The sequence below is a fragment of the Salmo salar genome, chromosome 25 (assembly GCF_965601325.2).
Source record: "Salmo salar chromosome 25, fSalSal1, whole genome shotgun sequence".
Taxonomy (NCBI): domain Eukaryota; kingdom Metazoa; phylum Chordata; class Actinopteri; order Salmoniformes; family Salmonidae; genus Salmo; species Salmo salar.
The window spans coordinates 44199191-44226076 of NC_138315.1; the positions used below are offsets into that span (position 1 = coordinate 44199191).

Consider the following 26886-nt stretch of genomic DNA (forward strand, 5'->3'; position numbering starts at 1 on the left):
GCAATGTTTCTGTAGCACTCAAGTGATTGCAGAGTTTGCAAAACAAATGGCCACTTGATGGAAATAATCATGACGCAGTATGATTCTGCCAGGTAGGCACAGGCTAATTTGTAGTTAACATTTAATTGAGAAGGTTTTTTGGAACCTACATTAGCATTATCGCTAACAGCTACTTAAAGTGGTAGACAAACACGCACACAAAGATGGGCATTCCTGTGTTGTTGCCTCCAGATGCGTCATGCCCATAGGGGGCACAGGGCCATTTGCCCCCCTCAGATTTGTCCTGTAAGTTATAATTTTTTTAAGTTCTTGTTTCTCTATAATACTACTTACTAGACACATAGTAATTTTATGAAGTAGACTTTAGATAGCCAAGATAGGTAGTCGATCTCCCATCCTCATAACTAGCTACCAAGAAGCCATTTCAGGCTATTAATCAAGTTAGTGTAGTTAGCTCGTCTAACCATTTTAGCTGGCATGCCTGCTTGCTAGGTTGGTAGACTTTAAAAAGCAAGCCATTACTAAATGTACTGAAGAAGACTCACATTCCTTTCAGTTGTTTACCCAGATTAGCAGAGATGCAGAGAAGCATATTTAGTTTAAACATAATGATTATGGCTCTAGATGGCAGGAAAAAGCCTTTTCAGGTGTTTGAAAAATGTTAAATTCTCCAACTTCTGGACAGAGAGCCTAGCCCACCTCCAGACCACCACCAAACATCCTCACGTACTTTTTGTCCCGTTAGATTTTTGGGTGTTTGAGTGTCTCTTCCGAATGTTTAAGGACAATACGATTCACTGATGCATTTTGTCTTTTGATAATCTTGGGCAAATTAATGCATTTTCTAGTAAATTCAATATATTTAGTTGATTTCCTGTTCAATACATTTTTGAATATTGTTGAATTCTAGCTGGATTCTGTGATTCTGTCCACTTTTTCCACAACACAGATTTTCTAGAGCCCTAGAAATAGGGGCAGAGAGAGAGCGTGATATAGCGAATCAAGTAAATTCAGGAGATCTTAATGTAAAGATCTGGAGAACATTGAATTTAATATTTTGTTTTGCAAGCCTATTAGCTAGTCTGCCGCCAATAACAGTGTAACATATTCCCCAATGGTTGTTTGTTTACATCTGGCTGTGATAATTGTATTGTTTCAACAGTGATTTGTAGCTCTGGATTGACAGATCGAAATTAATTAATGGACCTCTGTTATTCTAGTAGTAACAACAAGATATATTTTTTCCTTTTAATTGTTAGATTTTTTTTACCCCTTTTTAGGGGGGTGGATCAGCTTTAATATTGCAGATAGATAGTAGCTTCCATCAATGTAACTGTCTGCATCACTTCCAATCCCCCATATATTTTTTTTGCATATAAACTCAGCAAAAAAAGAAACGTCCTCTCACTGTCAACTGTGTTTATTTTCAGAAAACTTAACATGTGTAAATATTTGTATGAACATAACAAGATTCAACAACTGAGACATAAACTGAACAAGTTCCACAGACATGTGACTAACAGAAATTGAATAATATGTCCCTGAACAAAGGGGGGGTGTGTCAAAATCAAAAGTAACAGTCAGTATCTGGTGTGGCCACCAGCTGCATTAAGTACTGCAGTGCATCTCCTCCTCATGGACTGTACCAGATTTGCCAGGTCTTGGTGTGAGATGTTACCCCACTCTTCCACCAAGGCACCTGCAAGTTCCCGGACATTTCTGGGGGGAATGGCCCTAGCCTTCACCCTCCGATCCAACAGGTCCCAGACGTGCTCAATGGGTTTGAGATCCGGGCTCTTCGCTGGCCATGGCAGAACACTGACATTCCTGTCTTGCAGGAAATCACGCACAGAACGAGCAGTATGGCTGGAGGCATTGTCATGCTGCAGGGTCATGTCAGGATGAGCCTGCAGCAAGGGTACCACATGAGGGAGGAGGATGTCCTCCTTGTAACGTACAGCGTTGAGATTGCCTGCAACAGTCCGATGATGCTGTGACACACTGCCCCAGACCATCAGCTTATTGTCAACTACTGTACCGAGGCACTTATACTCCTCCACCTGTTCTATGCTCTGGTCACCGATGGGGATTTCTTTCTGAGCTGATGATTGCTTCCTATAGTCTCTGATAAGGTCTTTGGTGACATTCAGATCCAGGATGTTATCCTTGCACCATAGGTCAAACTTGTTGAATCATGTCATCAGAATTGGATGTCAAGAACAACAGTACAAATTTGATATATGTTATCTCAGGGCAGGTGCTCCTACAGTCATCTGTATGGAGTGTAAATAAGACAGGAGAGATGACTGAGCCCTGTGGTCAGAGAAGATTGTCATGAAGCACAGTCCTAAAGGGGACAATGCTGTACACTCTCAGAAAAAAGGGTTTCCAAAAGGGTTCTGGGGCTGTCCCCATAGTAGTAACCTTTTTGGTTCCAGGTAGGACTATTGGGTGTCATGTAGAACCCTCTGGGGAAAGGGTTCTACATGGAACCCAATAGGGTTCTACCTGGAACCAAAATGGGTTCTTCAAAGGGTTATCCTATGGGGTCAGCCAAAGAACCCTTTTAGGTTCTACATAGCACCTTTTTTTTCTAAGTGTATACGCATCATGCCCACCTTCAAGGTTGAGAGGGGTACAACATTCACATGGCCAATGGCCTTACCTAAAGTTGCACCGAAGTATCACTGACAGATTGTTTTTTTCGTTGGGCTCAGAGGAGAGAAAGTGAGAGAGAGAGAGAGTGGGTGTTGGGCATGCCTCTAGGGGTGTGTCGTGTCTTTGGCTATGCCGGATTAAGTGATATGACAAGCTATTCTATAAAATTATTTCTCTGTAATTAATTTTACCTGATTAAGCTTAATCAGGTAAATAGTTAACTAGAAAGTCAGAGCACCATGAAATAATGTTTATAGAGCTGTTATCTTCCGAATAAACTCTTAAAGACCTGATAATCTTTTACCTCAATAGCAGTCAATATTTAATTGTCACCTTATTTAGTCTCATCTGAAAGTTGTAAATTCTTGGTCTTCACGAACCCTGGCTAACAAGTTGAATCAGCAATACAAAATGTTGTTTAATTATTTATTTAATAAATACCTAAGTAATTACACAGAATTACATATACACAGAATGTATCATACATTGATTACAAATGATGTCATAAAGGAAAACGTTCTTAGCGGACGGAACAGATATGACAGCTGGTTACATAAAGAAAGAGGGTGGGGTTTTGAATGAAAGAGCGGGAAGATTGAGGAACAAAGTGAGAAGCTATGTCTCTATCAGGCCGAAGGCAGCTATGCTATCGTAAATAAAGTATCTTATGCATTCTAAATTACCGCCCATTTGAAAAAGGAAAATTCAATATATATTTACTCTGAGCTGCGCTACGATCGGTTGGTCGTAGATGGGAGAACAAATACTCTGTCCGTCCTCTCCTAGCACACGTCTACAGTTGCTGCGGTAACACGACGGCTAGGAGGTATCACTTCTTTAGTGAATAAGAGTTCAAAGTTCATACCAAGTTGCCATGCTATATGCTCATGCTATATTCTGGCTGGTATAGTTGAAATTCATCCTTCCGGCGTTGGTCGTCACCTTCACATTGAAATTCGATGCTAATTTCGTTAGGTTCTCTAAGGTTGGCTTAGTTCTGTAGGTGGTCTTTGTCCTTTCAACATGGGGACCTCCAGTCCAGGTTATTAGAACAGGTTATTATCTGAGCCCTTTTAACGTAGGACCGTCGCCCTAACGTCCTCGGAACAGAAAGTTACATTTTCGTCAAGGGGCTAATATAGGATTGGGAGAGAGGGCCGTGTTTCATAGTTTACAACCACTATCTGTTCACATGGGCGGGGCCACTGAGTTGGCAGAGTTTACTCTATGACAAACCGTTCTCTCGTTAAGAAGCTAAATTACATTTAATCTTTTCACAAATAGTTTCATATTTAGTGATGGGGACTGGAGTGGGATAATCAGGAGTGGTGGAGTGGAGGGGGACTGGAGTGGGATAATCAGGAGTGGTGGAGTGGAGGGGGACTGGAGTGGGATAATCAGGAGTGGTGGAGTGGAGGGGGACTGGTGTGGCATAATCAGGAGTGGTGGAGTGGAGGGGGACTGGTGTGGGATAATCAGGAGTGGTGGAGTGGAGGGGGACTGGTGTGGGATAATCAGGAGCAGATGTTTGTTCTGGCCACTATCCTGAAAGGACCTATTTCTTCAGTGCGTGTATTGCGTGCGTGCGTGCATGTTTTTTTTGCCATGCAGCAGTCCTCCGCAACATCATACTCTCCCTGTCATTTTCCCCTGGCTGAGGAAATGTTGCCCTTGGCTAGCCCCGAGCAGCTTAGGTTAACATTTGGCACGGGTTCCCTGACCCGCTGGTCAATTCCTGGGTCATGATCAGTAGGCCAAAAAAATGAAGAAACGTTTTAAAGCAGAGTGGAACGGAAGAGGTATAATCAGATCATGTCCAATAAGAATGATTGTTTGTGTTGTGCATTTTTTTAAATTCTCCATGTTATGTCCTAGCCTAGTGAACATTACCCATGTAGCCTACTATATGAAGGGTCAGGGCACCAGTGTGACATGTGGGTCAATGACCTCACTGGGACAGAGGTACTGTCCTTGTCTGTCATGGTTTCACATCTCATGTAATATCATATTTATTGCACTTGCATTTTACAGTCATTTCATTTCACGCTGTTACCTGTCTTGTTGTTGTATGAAGTATTGTATGAAGTGTATGTTATATGAATGTGGTGCACTAACTGAGATCAACATTGTTGTACTGTGTTATAATAACCCAGTCAGCACCACCTCTCAATTTCCTCGTACATGCCCTCACTTAATTCTATCACACTTGCCTCTCCCATTCTCTTTTTTGATGTAAAGTCTCTTTCAAGTCCTCTAAGTGTTATACAGTTGTCTACTCTGCTCATGTTGTCAATGTTGCTCTAACTGAAATCAAATTATGTGCCAACTCCTTTATGGTTAGGGATTCAACTGGAGTTAGCGTTTCAACTGGAGTTAGGGTTAGGGTTTCAACTGGAGTTAGGGTTTCAACTGGAGTCAGGGTTAGGGTTTCAACTGGAGTTAGGGTTTCTACTGGAGTTAGGGTTAGGGTTTCAACTGGAGTTAGGGTTTCTACTGGAGTTAGGGTTTCTACTGGAGTTAGGGTTTCAACTGGAGTTAGGGTTTCAACTGGAGTTAGGGTTAGGGTTTCAACTGGAGTTAGGGTTTCAACTGGAGTTAGGGTTTCAACTGGAGTTAGGGTTTCAACTGGAGTTAGGGTTAGGGTTTCAACTGGAGTTAGGGTTTCAACTGGAGTTAGGGTTTCTACTGGAGTTAGGGTTTCTACTGGAGTTAGGGTTTCTACTGGAGTTAGGGTTTCAACTGGAGTTAGGGTTTCAACTGGAGTTAGGGTTTCAACTGGAGTTAGGGTTTCTACTGGAGTTAGGGTTTCTACTGGAGTTAGGGTTTCTACTGGAGTTAGGGTTTCAACTGGAGTTAGGGTTTCAACTGGAGTTAGGGTTAGGGTTTCAACTGGAGTTAGGGTTAGAGTTTCAACTGGAGTTAGGGTTTCAACTGGAGTTAGGGTTAGGGTTTCAACTGGAGTTAGGGTTTCAACTGGAGTCAGGGTTAGGGTTTCAACTGGAGTTAGGGTTTCTACTGGAGTTAGGGTTTCTACTGGAGTTAGGGTTTCAACTGGAGTTAGGGTTAGGGTTTCAACTGGAGTTAGGGTTAGAGTTTCAACTGGAGTTAGGGTTTCAACTGGAGTTAGGGTTAGGGTTTCAACTGGAGTTAGGGTTTCAACTGGAGTTAGGGTTAGGGTTTCAACTGGAGTTAGGGTTTCAACTGGAGTTAGGGTTAGGGTTTCAACTGGAGTTAGGGTTTCAACTGGAGTTAGGGTTTCAACTGGAGTTAGGGTTAGGGTTTCAACTGGAGTTAGGGTTTCAACTGGAGTTAGGGTTTCTACTGGAGTTAGGGTTTCAACTGGAGTTACGGTTTCAACTGGAGTTAGGGTTAGGGTTTCAACTGGAGTTAGGGTTAGGGTTTCAACTGGAGTTAGGGTTTCAACTGGAGTTACGGTTTCAACTGGAGTTAGGGTTAGGGTTTCAACTGGAGTTAGGGTTTCAACTGGAGTTACGGTTTCAACTGGAGTTAGGGTTAGGGTTTCAACTGGAGTTAGGGTTTCAACTGGAGTTAGGGTTTCTACTGGAGTTAGGGTTTCAACTGGAGTTAGGGTTAGGGTTTCAACTGGAGTTAGGGTTAGAGTTTCAACTGGAGTTAGGGTTTCAACTGGAGTTAGGGTTAGGGTTTCAACTGGAGTTAGGGTTTCAACTGGAGTTAGGGTTAGGGTTTCAACTGGAGTTAGGGTTTCAACTGGAGTTAGGGTTAGAGTTTCAACGAGTTAGGGTTTCAACTGGAGTTAGGGTTAGGGTTTCAACTGGAGTTAGGGTTTCAACTGGAGTTAGGGTTAGGGTTTCAACTAGAGTTAGGGTTTCAACTGGAGTTAGGCTTAGGGTTTCAACTGGAGTTAGGGTTAGGGTTTCAACTGGAGTTAGGGTTTCAACTGGAGTTAGGGTTTCAACTGGAGTTAGGGTTAGGGTTTCAACTGGAGTTAGGGTTAGGGTTTCAACTGGAGTTAGGGTTAGGGTTTCAACTGGAGTTAGGGTTTCAACTGGAGTTACGGTTTCAACTGGAGTTAGGGTTAGGGTTTCAACTGGAGTTAGGGTTAGGGTTTCAACTGGAGTTAGGGTTTCAACTGGAGTTACGGTTTCAACTGGAGTTAGGGTTAGGGTTTCAACTGGAGTTAGGGTTTCAACTGGAGTTACGGTTTCAACTGGAGTTAGGGTTAGGGTTAGGGTTTCAACTGGAGTTAGGGTTTCAACTGGAGTTAGGGTTTCAACTGGAGTTAAGGTTTCAACAGGAGTTAGGGTTAGGGTTTCAACTGGAGTTAGGGTTTCAACTGGAGTTACGGTTTCAACTGGAGTTAGGGTTTCAACTGGAGTTAGGGTTTCAACCGGAGTTAGGGTTTCAACCGGAGTTAGGGTTTCAACTGGAGTTAGGGTTTCAACCGGAGTTAGGGTTAAGTAAGGGGACTGAGGTCTCTTACCCACAAGTGGGACAGGGTGCACGGGCACATAGGTTTGATAAACTTCTAGTTAAGAAATAACACTTCTACAGGCTGTTAAGACTGTATGTGCGGGGTCCCACAGCAAAGTCCAAACTACCGGAATCAACAAAAAGTGCTCTGTAGTGTTTGTAAAGGGTCACAGGTGGGTCCAAATGTTCAGGAGCTGTGGCTATAAAGGCAAATATAAGGCCTTGTTATTGGGAGAAGAGACCACCACAGGATCGAAACCTCTAAATATGTATACCCTTAAATAAATATAAAATGATACTAAGTCAATATTGTAAATCACTAAGTTATAATTGCTTACATTGGCAAATCAAGAGTTATGGTTAGGGTTGCAGCTGGAGTTATGGTTGGGTTGTGTGTGTGTGTGTGTCTGTGTGTCTGTGTGTCTGTGTGTGTGTTTCAGTTGACCTATTACCAAGCTAAACAAGGTTCCCTCACCACCTACCTCTCACTTCTCTCTCTTGCCTACACAGGTTATGCCACCCCACAGGCTTCCTGGAACCCCCACTGTGAAAGAGAAGGGCTGATCCCCAGTCCCCAAGCTCCAGCTACTGTCGCCCCCCCCCCCCCCCCCCAACCACACCTAGCCCCCCCACTCCCAGACCCCAGCCCCATGGCTGCAGGAGGCCATGGCCCTGCCAAGGATGTGTTGATCAACCTGCATCAGGTAAGATTGATTTGATTATGTTGATTTTCCTTCAAGAGGAAATTCCTTCCGCAGCTCTCAATAGAAGGAGTAAACATCCCTAATACGTGAAATATAGATACGAGTCAACTGGGAACTCAACAGGGAAACAGGCAGATGAGCTCACAGGTCAGATTTCCAACACAAACATAGCACATACACCAAGCAGGGATGCAAACTAGTTGCTTTTTTGGCAACATGACATATCCCTCTAAACACAGCACTAGTTTGTGTACTGAACAAGTTCTTACTTATCAGTCACGATTTCAATTGTTGCTTTTTTGTCTGAAGTCCAGCTTACCATTAAAAAAAAGGCAACAGAATTCAGGTTGTGAAGTAGAATGACTTGAATATTCCTGATTAGACTGGGTTGCTACGGCGTCTCCTAAGCAACCACCAGTAGCGCAGTTTCATGCCAAGCCATGTGAGATGCACTATGACATTTGCGACTACTCACTGAGGAGAAAGTGTGTGTGTGTGTGTAAGGATAGATATACTGTAGGTATGCTGGCACTGCTGAATGTCTCTGTGGGATTTTGTCCTGAAAGGCCAGTGGTAAATAGACATCAATGCCATGCATACAGTGAGCTACTGTATCAAGGATTTCCTTTAGCTTGCAAGTTCTTTCATCTCCCAACGTTTGTGACATTTCTACATGAAAGGAAAGCAGAACAAAATGACCTGTCAATGATTGACCTGATGTTTCCATTTCCTTTGAATGGAATGTAAACAAGATAATGAAGGCTGTATTTCGGCTTTGAGTATGAGGAACATTCAGTAGAATATAGGCTAGTCAGTCAACTGTAGTTGCTCCCAAGCTATTTCTAAATTAATCTTTTGTGACTGCAGCAAAATGTCAAAGTGAAGAAAAAAAACTGGCTAATGACTGGTTTGTAATACGTAGCGGGGGTTTACAACTATGTCATACTGCTGAGAGAGAGAGAGAGAGACAGACACACAGGACAGAGAGAGAGAGAGGACAGAGAGGCTGAGAGAGAGTGATAGAGAGAGAGAGAGAGAGAGTGATTGTCACGGCTGACGAAAGGATCGGACCAAAGTGCAGCGTGGTTGTAGTTCCACATTTTTTTAAATCCGTGAAACTTTGCAAAACATAAATAACTGAATTTACAAAACAACAAACCGTGACGCTGAGAGAAACAAACACTACTCAAAATATAATCACCCACAAAACCCAGGAAGAAAAAACCCTACTTAAATATGATCTCCAATCAGAGGTAATGAGGACCAGCTGCCTCCAATTGGAGATCAACTCCAAAAAACCCAACATAGAAATAGAAAAACTAGAACTTAAACATAGAAATAGAAAAAATAGAAAAACACAAAACACCCCCTGTCACGCCCTGACCTACTCTACCATAGAAAATCACATCTTACTATGGTCAGGACGTGACAGTGATAGATAGAGAGAGTGATAGATATAGAGAGTGATAGAGAGAGGGCAGGACAGTGATCCAGCTTTTAAAGAAAGGGTAAAGAGGGAAAAAAACTTTCAACTTCTCTGCCTGAAGTTTCCCCCTCTTTATCTCCCAACACTCCAGCACCCTGGTAGGGTCCTTAGCTTCGTGATGAGCTTTGAGGGAACTATGGTGTTGAACGCTGAGCTGTAACCAATGAATAGTGTTCTCACATAGGTGTTCCTTTTGTCCAGGTGTGAAAGGGCAGTGTGGAGTGCAATAGAGATTGCATCATCTGTGAATCTGTTGGTGAGGTATGCAAATTGGAGTGGGTCTAGGGTTTCTGGGATAATGATGTTGATGTGAGCCATGACCAGCCTTTCAAAGGTTTTTATGGCCACAGATGTGAGTGCTACAGGTCAGTAGTCATTTAGGCAGGTTACCTTAGTGTTCTTGGGCACAGGGACTATGGTGGTCTGCTTGAAACATGTTGGTATTACAGACTCAGACTGGGAGAGGTTGGAAATGACAGTGAAGACACTTGCCAGTTGGTCAGCGCATGTTCGGAGTACACATCCTGGTAATCCATCTGGCCCTGCTGCCTTGTGAATGTTGACCTGTTTAAAGGTCTTACTCATATTGGCTACGTGATCACACAGTCGTCCGGAACTATTTAGCTCATCTGGTAGGCTCGTGTCATTGGGCAGCTCTCGGCTGTGCTTTCCTTTGTAGTCTGTAGTAGTTTGCAGGCCCTGCTACATCCAACGAGCATCGGAGCCGGCGTAGTACGATTCGGTCTTAGTTCTGTATTGACGCTTTGCCTGTTTGATGGTTCATCGGAGGGCATAGCAGGATTTCTTATAAGCTTCCAGGTTAGAGTCCCGCTCCTTGAACGCGTCAGCTCTACCCTTTAGCTCAGTGCGAATGTTGCTTGTAATCCATGGCTTCTGGTTGGGGTATGTACGTACAGTCACTGTGGGGACGACGTCCTCGATGCACTTATTGATAAAGCCCGTGACTGATGTGGTGTACTCCTCAATGCCATTGGGAGAATCCCAGAACATGTTCCAGTCTGTGCTAGCAAAACAGTCCTGTAGTTTAGCATCTGCTTTATCTGACCACTTTTTTATAGACCGAGTCACTGGTGCTTCCTGGTTACATTTTTGCGTGTAAGCAGGAATCAGGAGGATAGAATTATGGTCAGATTTGCCAAATGGAGGGCGAGGGAGAGCTTTGTAGACGTCTCAGTGTGTGGAGTAAAGGTGGTCTAGAGTTTTTTTTACTCTGGTTGCACATATGACATGCTGATCGGAATTAGGTCAAACTGATTTAAGTTTCCCTGCATTAAAGTCCCCAGCCACTAGGAGCGCTGCCTCTGGATGAGCATTTCCCTGTTTGCTTATGGTTGTATACAGCTCATTGAGTGCAGTTTTAATGCCAGCATCGGTCTGTGGTGGTATGTAGACAGCTACGAAAAATACAGATAAAAACTCTCTAGGTAGATAGTGTGGAACACAGCTTATCATGAGATACTCTACCTCAGGCGAGCAACACCTTGAGACTTCCTTAGATATTGTGCACCAGCTGTTGTGCACATAAATGCATAGGCCCCCGCCCTGTGTCTTACCAGAGGCTGCTGTTATGTCCTGCCGATAGTGTATAACCCGCCAGCTGTGTGTTCTTAATGTCGTCGTTCAGCCATGATTCTGTGGAACATAAGATATTACAGTTTTAAATGTCCTGTTGGTAGGATAAACGTGCTTTCAGTTCCTCCCATTTATTTTCCAGCGATTGAACGTTAGCTAGCAGGACGGAAAGCAAGGGCAGATTAGCCACTCTTGGCCTGATCCTCACAAGGCACCCTGATCTCTTTCTGCGAAATCTCAGTTTTCTTCTCCAGCGAACAACGTGGATCTGGGCCTGTCTGTATTATATCCCTCCCGTCCAACTCATTGAAGAAGAACTCTTTGTTCAGTTTGAGGTGAGCAATCGCGGTTCTGATTGCCAGAAGCTCTTTTCGGTCACAAGTGATGGTAGCAGCAACATTATGTAGAAAACAAGTTACGAACAATGCGAAAACATTTTTTGCGTGGTTGTTTAAGAGCCAATAAGATGTCTGCCTTCCCCTCCGGCGCCATCACTTGTGGTACCCCAATGGAGCGTGTGACAATTGTGACGTTGAGCATCGCAGAACATCATTGTCACAGATAAAATACAATCTTAAAGGTGCTGCATGGTCAATCCGACGTCTCCATTTGCAGTGCAGCATTTACGGTGATACGGCCTCTGCAGATGTCAGGGTTGCATTCATAGTTGCATTCAGAGTTGTTGAACTGAGTTGTTTGTCAAGGAAGTGAGTTTGTGTTTATACAGGACCTCCCGCCATCAAACAATCATGTCAATGCGGAGCTGTACGGAGCCCTCCACATTGTTACCATATTTCGGAGGTGCACGATGATCAGGTACGGAGTTCAATTTGGCCTCCGCGTGCCTCCAGAGGCTCCGCAATTGCGCCACAGAGCCTCTGACAACATTTCCGGATCAAATATGAATTGGCTTTTAAACAGTACATAATTGTACGCAAAGAAACATGATTCAAACATGTAAAAACATTTATAATTTATGCATTAAATTGTCCACCAGCACTCATTTTCAATGTCTCCAATTGCTCTCTCTCAAGTCTTGGCACCTTTGGGTTTTCAGGCTGATGGGGGGCAGGCTTAAAGCTTTTCTAAGCCTAACAGAATAAATGTATTTTTTCACTCTTTATGTGATGCGCAATGCAGAGACCGCCAGAAGAAGAATTAGAATTTAATTACCACAGTGAATTATTGTAATGATTGTTTGTGTCAGTTAATCCCCATAAGGGATGGATTGCCTATTGGCAATTAGACACGAAAATAAAATGTCATTCATTTCTCATTCATTCATTCATCGTATCAACATAAGTTTCCACCTAAAACAATGACATCAGCTCTGTCCCAATTAATCTCTGCTCAACTCTTCACTTCCCCTAAACCCATCCTCCTTAAAATCCATTGGAGGAGGTCTGAGGCGAGGAATCTTGTGTCGTCTCCTCCAATGGGGTTTTAGAAGGAGGCACGATGGTCAGTCCTTCCATCCATAGCTCTGTCTATGAATTTGAAAGTGGTTACATTTCTCCAGCACATCACTTATCTTTTTACCGAAACGGGCGGGGATGTCTTGACCACCCTCTGTCTATTCTCCAGACAGTGGTAGAGTGAATATCTCCAGATTCTTGCAGTGGGGCATCAGCATGGTCTATAGAGAGGGCAGAACAATACAAGAGATGGAATTAGATTTAGTATGGCGACAAAGTCCCAATTTAAAATCCTTGTACAATCCATAGACATTGGTAAAAAGGTAAACAAAAGTAGAGCACTGGCGTTTGAGGAAGGTGGAGCGATACACGTGCTGAGTTGTGTAAGGCAGTGGTTCCCAAACTTTTTATAGTCCCGTACCCCTTCAAACATTTCACCTCCAGTTGCGTACCCCCTCTAGCACCAGGGTCAGCGCACTTTCAAATGTTGTTTTTTCCCAACATTGTTGGCACACTACACAATACATTTATTAAACATAAGAATGAGTGTGAGTTTTTGTCACAACCCGGCTCGTGGGAAGTGACAAAGAGCTCTTATAGAACCAGTGCACAAATAATAATATAATAATAATCAATCATTTTGCTCTTTATTTAGCCATCTTACATATGAAACCTTATTTGTTAATCAAAAATTGTGAATAACTCACCACAGGTTAATGAGAAGGGTGTGCTTGAAAGGATGCACATATCTGCAATGCTGGGTTGTATTCTAGAGAGTCTCAGTCTTAAATCATTTTCCACACACAGTCTGTGCCTGTATTTAGTTTTCATGCTCGTGAGGGCAGAGAATCCACTCTCATATAGGTACGTGGTTGCAAAGGGCATCAGTGTTTTAACAGCGTGAAATGCCAAGACAGGAAATCTGGCAGTGGCTTCTGATTAAATTACATTTTCACAGAACCACTTGTTGCAATTTCGATGAGGCTCTCTTGTTCAGATATCGGTAAGTGGACTGGAGGCAGGGCATGAAAGGGATAACGAATCCAGTTGTTTGTGTCGTCCGTGTTGGGAAAACCTGCGTAATTGTGCACCCTGCTCACTCAGGTGTTTCACTATATCACATTTGACATTGTCCATAAACTTGAGTTCATTTGCACAAAAAATCATACAATGATGGAAAGACCTATGTGTCATCCTTGTTGATGCAGACAGAGAAGAGCTCCAACTTCTTAATCATAGCCTAATTTTGTCCCGCACATTGGATATAGTTGCAGAGGGTCTCTGTAATCCTAGATTCAGATCATTCAGGCGAGAAAAAACATCACCCAGATAGGCCAGTCGTGTGAGAAACTCGTCATCATGCAAGCGGTCAGACAAGTGAAAATTATGGTCAGTAAAGAAAGCTTGTCTCTCAATTAAAAAAATAAGTGTCAACACTTTTCCCCTTGATAACCAGCGCACTTCTGTATGTTGTAAAAGCTTTACATGGTCGCTGCCCATATCATTGCATAATGCAGAAAATACACGAGAGTTCAGGGCCCTTGCTTCAACAAAGTTAACCATTTTCACTGTAGTGTCCAAATGTCTTTCAAGCTGTCAGGCATTCCCTTGGCAGTAAGAGCCTCTCGGTGGATGCTGCAGGGTACCCAATTGGCGTCGGGAGCAACTGCTTGCACTCGCGTTACCACTCCACTATGTCTCCCTGTCATGGCTTTTGCTTGTTATTTTGCTGAACACTACATGGTTTAATTTTATTTTTGGCAGTGAAACGAGGCTACTCAGGCGAGAAAAAAACTTCATCCAAATGTATAGCCCCGTTGGAAAATCAAAATGGACTGTTTGAAAATGTGAATCACATTTTTATTTGGTGTACCCTGACGGCATTGCGCGTACCCCTGGTTGAGTATAGCCAGTGTTAGGCATAAGATTGCTGACTCACTAAACCTGCCGTCCTCTGCCTCGTTGGTGTAGTGGTCCAGGGCGATGAAGTAGAAGCCTGACTCCACCTGGTCAAACTGGTTCTCTACACACACTGACCTGCCTTCTGAGAACAACTGGAGTGAGAGAGGGAGGAAAACAAGATGTCACAGACAGAGTTCAATTGGAGTTGAAATGTTTTAACATCTTAACGTTGCATTCAATTTATCAGTCAATTTTAAGACTGCTGTGGCTGTATCTAAAGAGGAACCAATTGAGATAATAATTTAGCCAAATAATCAATAACATGCAATGTGGGACTGGACTGAGCCCAGCTGTACAATTCAACGGTACAGAATGACGCTGATGCTCAGATTTTTCACTTTAAAATGTACTGTATGTCAAACAAAAACCAATGATTTCCAAGTGGAAAAACCATACAACTCTATGCACAAGGACTACTTTCAACAATTTGCAATCATTGGTTTGTTTGACATACATACAGTCTCAAGATCACTCACTCTGTTATCGTGGAATTACCCGGAATTACCAATCCACACAATTTGTCAGTCAGCATGGCTCAGTATTGTTTTTTTTTTGTTGGTCTGCTGTCATTTCATGTCCAACCCACCCGGGGAGAGCTATCCTCCTATAGGTTCACTTCATCCCTTGTCTACACTACTCATATTGTTTAGCAATGACAATCACATACGTTCAGTATAGAACCATCCTCTGAATAGAATCATATTTTCTAACCAAGCAGCTGGTCATCATCCTCTCTACGTGACAAATGTCCTATGGCACAATGCCTTCATACAGCGTCCAAGAAATTAGAGGAACTCTTGGTACCACTAATGATTAAGTTAGGGGGATGATTGGTGGATGTCATGGTTACATGCAGGAAGTCCCCAGAGTGCTGTGCATAGAGAAGAGCCAAGGTAACCTACTTGGACTGTATCTCCTGTCTCTGTCAGCTGAGCAGAGAACAACTACACTACCACATATTAGTGCCTGTGGACCTGCATGGAAAGAGGGATGGAGAGAGAGAAATGGTTTGAAGTCATTCTTATTTATTGGAACTATACAAAAACTATGTAAAAGTTATCAAACGTTAGCTAGTTAGCTTCCTAGATAGCTGATGTTAACTTAGCTTGCCTCATCAATAGCCTTCTTTAATAACAGAATACCAAACAACTACTTGAATTTTAATATTGCAATCATAGTTGATTAGCTTGCTAGTTTGTTCGTTTTTCAGTAGAGAAACTAGCTAACCATCGAACTTACCTCTTCATTGTCAGCCATCTTTCACACTCTCCTTTCACCTCTATGGTTAAAAGTCTGGTTAGAGAGCAGTCAAGCCGGGATTGGTCCAAAAACCTGATCAATTGCGTTTCAGTAGTCTGCTACAGGCTATGTTCATTGGCTAGAATTTGCCCCTATTATAAAATTATAGTAAGCATTTGTGAGAGGAAAATTGATTTTTGAAAATTGGTGTGAGAGGGAGAGGAAACATCCATGTGGCGATGCGGCGTATTTGTGAGAGTGCAGTCATTTCTGAGTCAGGCGAACAAAAATGTCTGTTCTCAAAATAATTTACTGTGTGCGGAAATGCAGTTGTGCTTGCTCAAAGTCACTCTGGCAAGCTCTGAAGTTTAATTTGTGCCCACCACTCAGCTAGGTTTCCATCCAATGTATATATATGTATATATATGTATATGTGTATATATATATATATATATATATATATATATATATATATATATGTATATGTGTATATATATATATATATATGTATATATATATGTATATATATATATATATATATATATATATATATAATATATATATATATATATATATATATATATACTGCTCAAAAAAATAAAGGGAACACTTAAACAACACAATGTAACTCCATGTCAACAGTCCACTTAGGAAGCAACACTGATTGACAATAAATTTCACATGCTGTTGTGCAAATGGAATAGACAACAGGTGGAAATTATAGGCAATTAGCAAGACACCCCCAATAAAGGAGTGGTTCTGCAGGTGGGGACCACTTCTCAGTTCCTATGCTTCCTGGCTGATGTTTTGGTCACTTTTGAATGCTGGCGGTGCTTTCACTCTAGTGGTAGCATGAGACGGAGTCTACAACCCACACAAGTGGCTCAGGTAGTGCAGCTCATCCAGGATGGCACATCAATGCGAGCTGTGGCAAGAAGGTTTGCTGTGTCTGTCAGCGTAGTGTCCAGAGCATGGAGGCGCTACCAGGAGACAGGCCAGTACATCAGGAGACGTGGAGGAGGCCGTAGGAGGGCAACAACCCAGCAGCAGGACCGCTACCTCCGCCTTTGTGCAAGGAGGAGCACTGCCAGAGCCCTGCAAAATGACCTCCAGCAGGCCACAAATGTGCATGTGTCTGCTCAAACGGTCAGAAACAGACTCCATGAGGGTGGTATGAGGGCCCGACGTACACAGGTGGGGGTTGTGCTTACAGCCCAACACCGTACAGGACGTTTGGCATTTGCCAGAGAACACCAAGATTGGCAAATTCGCCACTGACGCCCTGTGCTCTTCACAGATGAAAGCAGGTTCACACTGAGCACGTGACAGACGTGACAGAGTCTGGAGACACCGTGGAGAACGTTCTGCTGCCTGCAACATCCTCCAGCATGACCGGTTTGGCGGTGGGTCAGTCATGGTGTGGGGTGGCATTTCTTTGGGGGGCCGCACAGCCCTCCATGTGCTCGCCAGAGGTAGCCTGACTGCCATTAGGTACCGAGATGAGATCCTCAGACCCCTTGTGAGATGATATGCTGGTGCGGTTGGCCCTGGGTTCCTCAAAATGCAAGACAATGCTAGACCTCATGTGGCTGGAGTGTGTCAGCAGTTCCTGCAAGAGGAAGGCATTGATGCTATGGACTGGCCCGCCCGTTCCCCAGACCTGAATCCAATTGAGCACATCTGGTACATCATGTCTCGCTCCATCCACCAACGTCACGTTGCACCACAGACTGTCCAGGAGTTGGCGGATGCTTTAGTCCAGGTCTGGGAGGAGATCCCTCAGGAGACCATCTGCCACCTCATCAGGAGCATGCCCAGGCGTTGTAGGGAGGTCATACAGGCACGTGGAGGCCACACACACTACTGAGCCTCATTTTGACTTGTTTTAATGACATTACATCAAAGTTGGATCAGCCTGTAGTGTGTTTTTCCACTTTAATTTTGAGTGTGACTCCAAATCCAGACCTCCATGGGTTGATAAATTGGATTTCCATTGATTATTTTTGTGTGATTTTGTTGTCAGCACATTCAACTATGTAAAGAAAAAAGTGTTTAATAAGATTATTTCTTTCATTCAGATCTAGGATGTGTTGTTTAAGTGTTCCCTTTATTTTTTTGAGCAGTATATATATGGGGTCTCTGCAGTCTCAGATAATTCCTCAATATGTTTAGAACTGTAACTACTGAACCTCTCAGCTGCAAACTTCTGAGCAGTCCACACATGATCTATCTCTCTCCAGCACGCGCGTGCGAGCCACACACACACACACACACACACACACACACACACACACACACACACACACACACACACACACACACACACACACACTGCAGTGTCTTTGTTAACAGAGACACACCCATCACAATTCAGTGGAGCCCATATGCTGAAAGAGCTGTTGGACAGTATGTATGGAGGATTGTTCCCTTTCTGTTTCCTTTCCTTTCTGTCCCCACCTGTTTTAAGGAGACCACCATCATCCCAGTGCCCATGATAAACAAGGTGACATGCCCAAATGACTATCGTCCTGTCGTGATCACGGGTCCTCTCCAAATACTACTGCAGCACCATCGAGAGCATCTTGACCGATTCCATCACGGCCTGTTATGGTAATTGCTCCGTCCATGCCCGCAAGACAGCCCACTACATCACTGCTACCGTGCTCCCACCTATCCAGGACATTTACTCGAAACGGTGCCTGAGGAAGGCATGCTGCATCATCATCAAGAACGCCATACACACCAGTCATGAGCTGTTCTCTCCCTTACAGTCGAGCAGATGCTATCGGAGCATGAGGTCTGATACCAACAGGCTCAGAGACTGGCTTCTATCTACAAGCCATCAGAGGGCTGAACGCTTGAACTGGACTGACCACCTGCTCTGATTCTCCACACCTTAGCACACATGCATTCACTCATGCACACACCCACATCCACACAAACACACACACATACTGTACATTAATGCTACACACACATCACAACTGTTGCTACCAGACTTTTTGTAGTGCACAATTGAATCACTTAATCATCTGCTGAGCGCAAACTTGAATGTTGTGAAAATGATGTGCAACTTCCTGGATGGCTCGGTATCGTCTGCCACGAAGCGAGCATAGAATGTGTTAAGTTCGTCTGGGAGGGAGGCTTCGGTGGGCACCGCACAGCTGGATTTGCATTTGTAGTCTGTGATTGTCTGTAGTCCTTGGCACATGCGACGCAAGTCTGAGTTGTGGAACATCAATTCAAGTTTGAGTCTTTGATCACTTTGAGTCAAAATGCAAGGTGAGATCTACCACTCAGATTTTTTTAATACATTACTTAAAAAACGTAAGCCTATGCAACATTAACCAATTAAAAACAGTACTGTAGCAATGAGGTTTGTGCAGTAAGATTCAATATAGGCCCAATGCATTATCACCGCATATTGTCTTTGCTTGAATTGCTCTGGCAATGAATTGTTCAGGAAATGTTTTACATTTATATTTCAAATGATGAGGTAGGCTATATGATCACACTGGTAGATCCATTGTTGTATTACTTGCGAAGCACATCTGAGTGAGCTTACATTTTAAGTAATTTGCTATTTACTTGTATTTTATTGGGCTAATGGTGCCTGCATCTGATGGTCAGTCTCAGCAGAGGGAGAGAGCAGCAGACTGAGGGTCCACCTCTTAACGCCCCTCCGCTCTCCCTTTCCTCCACTGACACTGACCAATAAGGGACACAGTCTTCCAGACGATGGCGAGTCGCATCGCATTATTTCTGCCTCAACCACAAATTCATGTTGTTACTCCTATGAACAGCGAAAGTGAAATATTCCTCGATATTAAAAAAGAGCCACTAATAATAACAACAACAATGCATGCCTATATACACACTTTCCTATTCATTCATTACTGCTGCAGTGCTAGTTGTAGCGCTGAGTGGAAATAGGAAGAATGCGCATTTTATGTCTTATAAAAGTGTTGAATGCAAAGTGTTGACAGTGCTGACTTAAACATGAACTCACTCATAAAAACACCATCTCTTTGCTGTATTCGTTGACAGTCTCTCTATAGTCATGGTTTTAAACGTTTTGAAATCTCACAGTATCTCTTTGCTGTATTCGTTGACAGTCTCTCTCTAGTCATGGTTTTAAACGTTTTGAAATTTCACAGTATCAACTTTGCTGTAGCTTTTCTTTTATGCTTGCTATGTTACTGAAGACAGGGTCATCTCAGCCATCCGATTGGCCAGTGGTAGGCCTATAGTGCACTTGATTTGCTCTCTGGGCCCACTGGTTTGTACCTTCAGACACATGAAATGAAACAGTTTGCCTACCCGGCACGCAGGGCAGCTGAATTGTGTGTAATTACTGCCAACGGCCTGAAATATAAATTAAAATTAAAAATAGGAACTTTATTTTTGTTGTTTTTACAGAACTGTTTGGCGATCGACTAGGAATGCCTTGGAGGTCTAAGACCGATTTGGTAACCACTGCTCTAGAAAGTTGAGTGAAGTTCAATCTCATGCTTCTCTCTGTGGGCTGATATTTCTGCGTGGCTGCAGTCTCGGGCTACTGCACACCGTGGGCATGTGCACAGCTTAGAGGGAACACTTCCTGCTAGTAAATATTTTGTTGGACGATGTATGCCATGCGTATCCCATACATACGACTAATTCAACTTGAAACTATTGAAAAATGGGTGCCCCGAATTGTGGGCCGCAATCACACTATTGTTTCCACCATGTTTGGAAGCAATGGGCCCATGACAACAAAAACATCAACAACACAGTAGGCTAATATGTCCTTCATTTTTTTGTTTTGTTCCGGTACAATTTTTTTGTAATCTAGTTTTCCATATTTCCAAGTCATATTTTTTAAGATCAAGGGGAAATTAATTAATTGTAATGACTGGCAATCTTACTTAGTTTTTTAATGTAAAGATATAGCCTTGTATTATTATCTGTAATTCATGTCGTTCAGTTGGTGATATTTTTTGTCTACGCATCTTAAGGGGGAAAGTAATCTAAAAGTAAGTAGTTAATCCAAAAGCAGTGTTGGGGAAGATACTCTGAACAGATAGTTTACCAAGCTACCATTTACTTCACACTAAAAGAAGTTAGTGGTTTCTCCTTTAAAAGTTGCGAGCTTACACCGCGGGACTTCGAGGTACCCAGCGTCACAGCTTCATTGCTCCAGACCACCAAAAGGGGGAGTTAGAGCACTCATTATGCATTTGGGTCCCAAGGTTTTTATATGACCAATCATATCGAGTGGTTCCAATGAAGAATTTGACGTGAGCCACCCGTCCCTGGGTGAAGATGACTGACAAAATATTACGGTGGAACCAAATGTAAGTAGTTATGTCATAACGAGTCAAGCAAAAAAATATATATTCTGAGGAATATGTTAGTTAATGTAGAGACAAACGATTGTGTGTATTTTTTTGTCATAAATTTAATTTACCAAAATCCCTATTTAGCAAATTAGCTGACCAGCTAACATTAGCCAGCTAGCTAGCTAGTGTTTTGACATGAGAATGAATTTTGTAATTCGTGTTGTTTAATGTTTTAAGTACTCCTGATTAAACCAGGCTGTCGTCTTGTGAAACAGTGGATGGAAAGAATCTAGCTAGCTAAAGCATTTACTGCAAATTGAATGTACAATTGTGTAAGCTTGCCTTGCAATGCAGCTGAAGTAACATAGCTAGCTAACTATTTACTTGCTTATTGTGTAGTGGAGGATAAAAATACCTGTATGCCTATGGATGTGTAGCTAGCCACGGTATGTAGCCGATCTGTGTATGGACCCTAAAACGGTAGGTTCTGTACTGATATTCATACCAATCTATGAACCTCAGCTATCATAGTTGTTGTATCAACTTCAAGTCTGAATGGCATTAATGAAGCCTATGCACAGAGTAGAATATAATGACTTTGTGCCAAGGATGCAAGTCCTATATACATGAAGTTATTACCACGCATGAGATTCCCGCATTGTAGCCTGTACATTGAATATATTCGCTGATCATTTACTCTTCCTTGGCAAATAAAGTTGTGGTTCAGGTATGAATCTCTGAGACCTTCTTTTTCAGTCATGTCAAACTCCATTCTTTGAATGATGCTGTGTCTGCATGTATGTATTACAATTATACACTTCAACAGTGTTTACCACTCCTGCTCCTGGGACATCAATGATTACACATTGTAACTTTACATTAGACTAGAAACATGATTTAAGTAAAGGCTGATTTGTAATTCATATATACAGAAAAAAATATGCATATCTAACTCCCTTCATCTGCATTAATCTGAGGACACAGGATAGTATTTCAATGAGATACTTAATTTCAACCAGTGGAGAATGTAAAACACTTTATTGAAGGAAGTTCTTTATCCAGGTGTAATAAATACATAATACATGCATTATAATTAGGATAATTGTAATATTATATTATAATTACAAGTTCAATCTGTACTTCAATGCACATATGGTGTGCATTATAAAACGAGGAAGAAAGATGAGGTGGGGAGAGAGGTGTAGAAGACAGAAAGGGAAAGAGGTAAGAACAGAGGCAGACAGCATATGATTAATGAATTTCAGTGCTACCCTAATATTCTCTCAGTTCATCACAATTACATAGTGTCTCTAGCGGTGTCTCCTAACCAGCCTTGGGCTCCCAGTCGGCCCGAAGGTTATTTTAAGAGCTGGTGAAGTGGCGATAACGGGACTGGCTTCCTCTCTCACATCAAAACATACTTGCAGACGAGAGACAGATGGATAGAGAGTATGATTAAGCCTTGTTATTTTATTCTAACACAGTCAGTCATCATAATCATCAGGAGGTGAAATGCAAAACTGACCTTGGATCATTAACTCTGGGACTACTACATCACTATCTGTATTTCAATGTAAAGCATCTCTTTAATAATACTTACTGTTGACCTGACCAAGTGACCTCTCACCTATGATCATGCTGTGCCCTCTGTGTCAGCCAGTTCAGATGCGGGAGGGGTTCACCAACACAGCTGATATAACCTAGAGGATTTAGGGAGAAGGGGGAGGAAGTGAAGGAGAGAGACTGTTATTGTGTGTGTGTGTGTGTGTGTGTGTGTGTGTGTGTGTGTGGTCTCAGCAGGTGTCCACACTAATTGGCTATAGAGTACTTTATGCTGAAAAACAGACACGAGGACAAACAATAGAAGATCATGTCAATAGAAGATACTGTATGTGACGCAGACACCTATCGGAGTGTACCTGAAATATGTAAATATAGAGGGCTATGTGTCTCACCACTTGATTATTGCAAGGCTAACCAACAGGGAGATCATGACTTGGCAGCAACAGATAGTCCAGTGAAAATGGCTGTGTTTATGTGGTATAAATCTGAAAATTAGCAGCTGACATCTTAAGGGTTTTTTAATTACTGCATGCGAGACAGGTTCCATGTACAACAAGACGGGCAGAGAGGAAGAGAGAAAAATAACACGGAACAGTTTAATTACCTCTGGTTATGGACACTTTTACAAGCAATAAAGCTTCCACGGCCTGTTCCTCAGACAGTGAACATCTGGCAATATCTACATTTTCGACCCCTTGATCAGCTCACTTTCTGAAAGTAAAGAAAATAGCTTCTTTTTTGTAGATATGAAAACAATAACTGAGAAGATGACCGTTCAATCTAAAGCAACAGATGTCATTTTCAGGATACGTCAATACAGCACAAAAAGTTTAACACCAGACTGGTAGTGTGGTTGTTCATTAGGTGTCATTAAATATGATTATATATTGACTATGAAACAAATAGGACATGGCCTGCTTATGAGTTGCCATGAAAGAAAGTTAGATTAAGTCAACTGAAAATGGCGAGAACAGGCGTTCATAGATAAATGCTTTTGGTTAGCTTGAGAATAATAATTGCATGATTTATCATTCTATGGTATGTATGTAATATAGTATAATGTTATGAACTGACACTGTTTTGAACTGCCACTGAATCGTAGGAGCTAAATACTAGATATGTAAAAGTTGGACGGAAGAATGCCCAGTGCTGCTTACCTGAGATGCCATCATCACACAGTCCTTCTTTGTAGGTGTCCGCTATGACTTCCTTTGTGTCGGAAAAAGGTTGCTTTCAGAACAATTCATTTTGATTGAAAATAACAAGTTTTGCTCTCGACAAAAATACACAAATGTACCTCCATAACATAACAATTTGCCTGTGAATAACCACACCTTCATACAAACTTTCTACTGTATGCAGAATTCTTGATGCACAACCGAAAATGCTACCATATCCTGTCAGCATGACCACAAGCGAGCCATTCAGGCGCAGAATGATGACGCGTGGAAGAGGGAAAGGAACGAGATGGGAACAACAACAATTTGTTGCAAGTTGGGGAGGGGGGCTAATAGCTGAACAATAGACTATTCAACCTTTACTAAAGAATAGTCTAATAGCCGAGGTAGGAGTGAAAAAAAATAAAACTTTCACAGACCAGATTTGCCCTAACGACCAAGGGGTAGCTTGCTACTCAATGTAATAAAGTAATGACTTTTCAAATAAGTTACCTACATTATGTTGGCTGACAATTTGTTAGCTACGCTGTCCATACGAACCACATAGCATATCATTACAGCAGTATGTACCGGTATGTTAGCTAACTTACCAGCTCTGCTAGGGCGAGTAAAATGGTCAGAGTGGTCTCATTTGTGTCTGGTAGTTGCTAGCAAGCTAGCCAACGTTAGCTTGGGTGCTAGACTGCCATTGTAAGGCCAGAACGCTCAAATCAACCTGACTCCTCGTCCCGAACGTCCAGTGTGCGCTCCGAGCGCGAAACGGTCTGAATTTACAAACTGACAACGCTCTGAATTTTTCTGTTCCATCTTGGACACACCTATTCGTTGCAGGATTTGTCTTTATTTTTACTATTTTCTACATTGTAGAATAATAGTAAAGACATCACAACTATGAAATAACACCGGGCTCCCGCATTCTGTAGTACAGACATGGCCTGCTCCTGTTTATGTAAGGAATTAGGCACGTTCCCATGTTTACTACAGTATGTATTGTAGACTGCACAGTAGCCTAATAAACAAATAAAGACATTTTTGTTAATGAAATATTTTCTTTTTAACCTTTAATTTAACAAAGCAAGTCAGTTAAGAACAAATTCTTATTTACAATAACGGCCTAGGTACAGTGGGTTAACTGCCTTGTTCAGGGGCAGAACTACAGATTTTTACCTTGTCAGCTCGGGGATTCGATCTAGCAACCTTTCGGTTACTGGCCCAACACGCTAACCACAAGGCTACCTGCCGCCCCTTCACCCATATTTTATTTTTGCAAAAAAAGTAGTTTGGAGTTCCAGTAGTTAGCTACACCGCTACATGGTAAAACAGTGTGTAGTTCCAGTAGTTAGCTACACCGCTACATGGTAAAACAGTGTCTAGTTCCAGTAGTTAGCTACACCGCTACATGGTAAAACAGTGTGTAGTTCCAGTAGTTAGCTACACCGCTACATGGTAAAACAGTGTGTAGTGCCAGTAGTTAGCTACACCGCTACATGGTAAAACAGTGTGTAGTTCGAGTAGTTAGCTACATCGCTACATGGTAAAACAGTGTGTAGTTCCAGTTGTTAGCTACACCGCTGATATTTTGTGTGGACCCCAGGAAGAGTATCTGCTGCTTTTGCAACAGCTAATGGGGAGCCTAATAAAATACCACCTCAACTCATTCACCCCTGCTCACCCTATCCGACCTTTTAATAAAACAAATTTAGGTAACGATTTGCATCAGCCTTTTAAGTAAATCCAACAAGGAGGATCTTTTAAGTATAATATACTTCGCTTTTAGTGCATTACAAACTCAAATATATTAAGTGCAAACAACTAACAGGTTCTCAAATTCCTTTCATTCAACTTCATTTTATCTGGTTCAGAACAGTTTTTTTTTATTGACCTGCTTAAATCCTTCAAATCCCAGAACTAATGTTATAAGTTTGATATAAATCAAAGTTTTTTTGTTACCTGCGCCCGAATACAACAGGTGTAGACCTTACAGTGAAATGCTTACTGTAGTCAGTTACAGAACTAATATTGTAAGTTTAATTTGATGAATTTACTCAGTATCGTAATTGATATTCTATGGTTAATCTACAAATGTTTTTGCTCAGTTACCTATGGTACTCAGGTTAGTAAAATGTATTTAAATTGGGTTCCTACTAATTAAATATATACTCACAACTATACTTAAAAAACTGATGCAAATAGTTACCCCAGTATACTTGGGATAATTTACAAAAAAGTATTATTTTTATACAAGGGAATATTCAAAAATAAACAGTGTTCAACTTCAACACCTTTATTTTCAATAAAGGTTTTCTTCAAACTTCAATCTCAAATTTCCCCTTAAACCCTACTCCTTAGGCATTTGTGGAGAGTTCATTATTTTGTAATCTGTAACCATTCCGGGTATAACTACACCTTGCCTCCTTAGGTAAAGTTACATCCAGATAGCTTGCACCTGACTACAAATAATTTCAGATCTTCACAACTGCATGAAGTTTAGATGATCGTTTGGGATTAGCACTTTGACCTCACATCTTGTACAGTTTGGCAAGAATTCTCTGGTGGTCTGTGTGCCCCATCACAACAAAGCAATATTTTAACAGAAACGTAAATTAACCATTTATCTTAAATGACTTTACACAAAGCACAAAATGAACTTTAGCTCAAATACATCCTAATTCAAACTGTTTTAGATGAATCAAAACATGGGTTTTCAAAACATACATTGCACATATTGTTACAAAATATTTGCCAAATTGTCCCTTAAACCTGACTCCATATGCACTAGTGAAGCCCATATGGACATATTATTTTGACAGGTATAGGCATTCTGGGTATAACTCCACCTTTCTTCCTTAGGTAAAGTTACAGTTGAAATCAGAAGTTTACATACACTTCAGCCAAGTACATTTAAACTTCACAATCCCTGACATTTAATCCTAGTAAAAATCACCAATTTATTTTAAGAATGTGAAATGTCAGAATAATAGTAGAGAGTGATTTATTTCAGCTTATATTTCTATCATCACATTCCCAGTGGGTCATTAGTTTACACACACTCAATTAGTATTTGGTAGCATTGCCTTTAAATTGTTTAACTTGGGTCAAACATTTCGGGTAGCCTTCCACAAGCTTCCCACAATAAGTTGGGTGAATGTTGGCCCATTCCTCCTGACAGAGCTGGTGTAACTGAGTCAGGTATGTATGCCTCCTTCCTCGCATGTGCTTTTTCAGTTCTGCCCACACATTTTATATCGGATTGAGGTCAGGGCTTTGTGATGGCCACTCCAATACCTTGACTTTGTTGTCCTTAAAAGATTTTGC

At 41.9% G+C, this 26886-nt stretch overlaps 1 protein-coding gene across 1 annotated transcript in view; it reads left to right on the forward strand.

Annotated features, from left to right (window-relative positions):
• Positions 1–7715: 7715 nt before the first annotated feature.
• LOC106586823 (anion exchange protein 3) overlaps positions 7716–26886 on the forward strand; it is a 96589-nt gene continuing 77418 nt past the window's right edge. Inside the window, exon 1 of the mRNA XM_082969177.1 lies at positions 7716–7814. Within this exon, the coding sequence (XP_082825303.1) occupies positions 7761–7814 (54 nt within the window). The 5' untranslated portion in view covers positions 7716–7760. The remainder of the gene's footprint in view (positions 7815–26886) is intronic.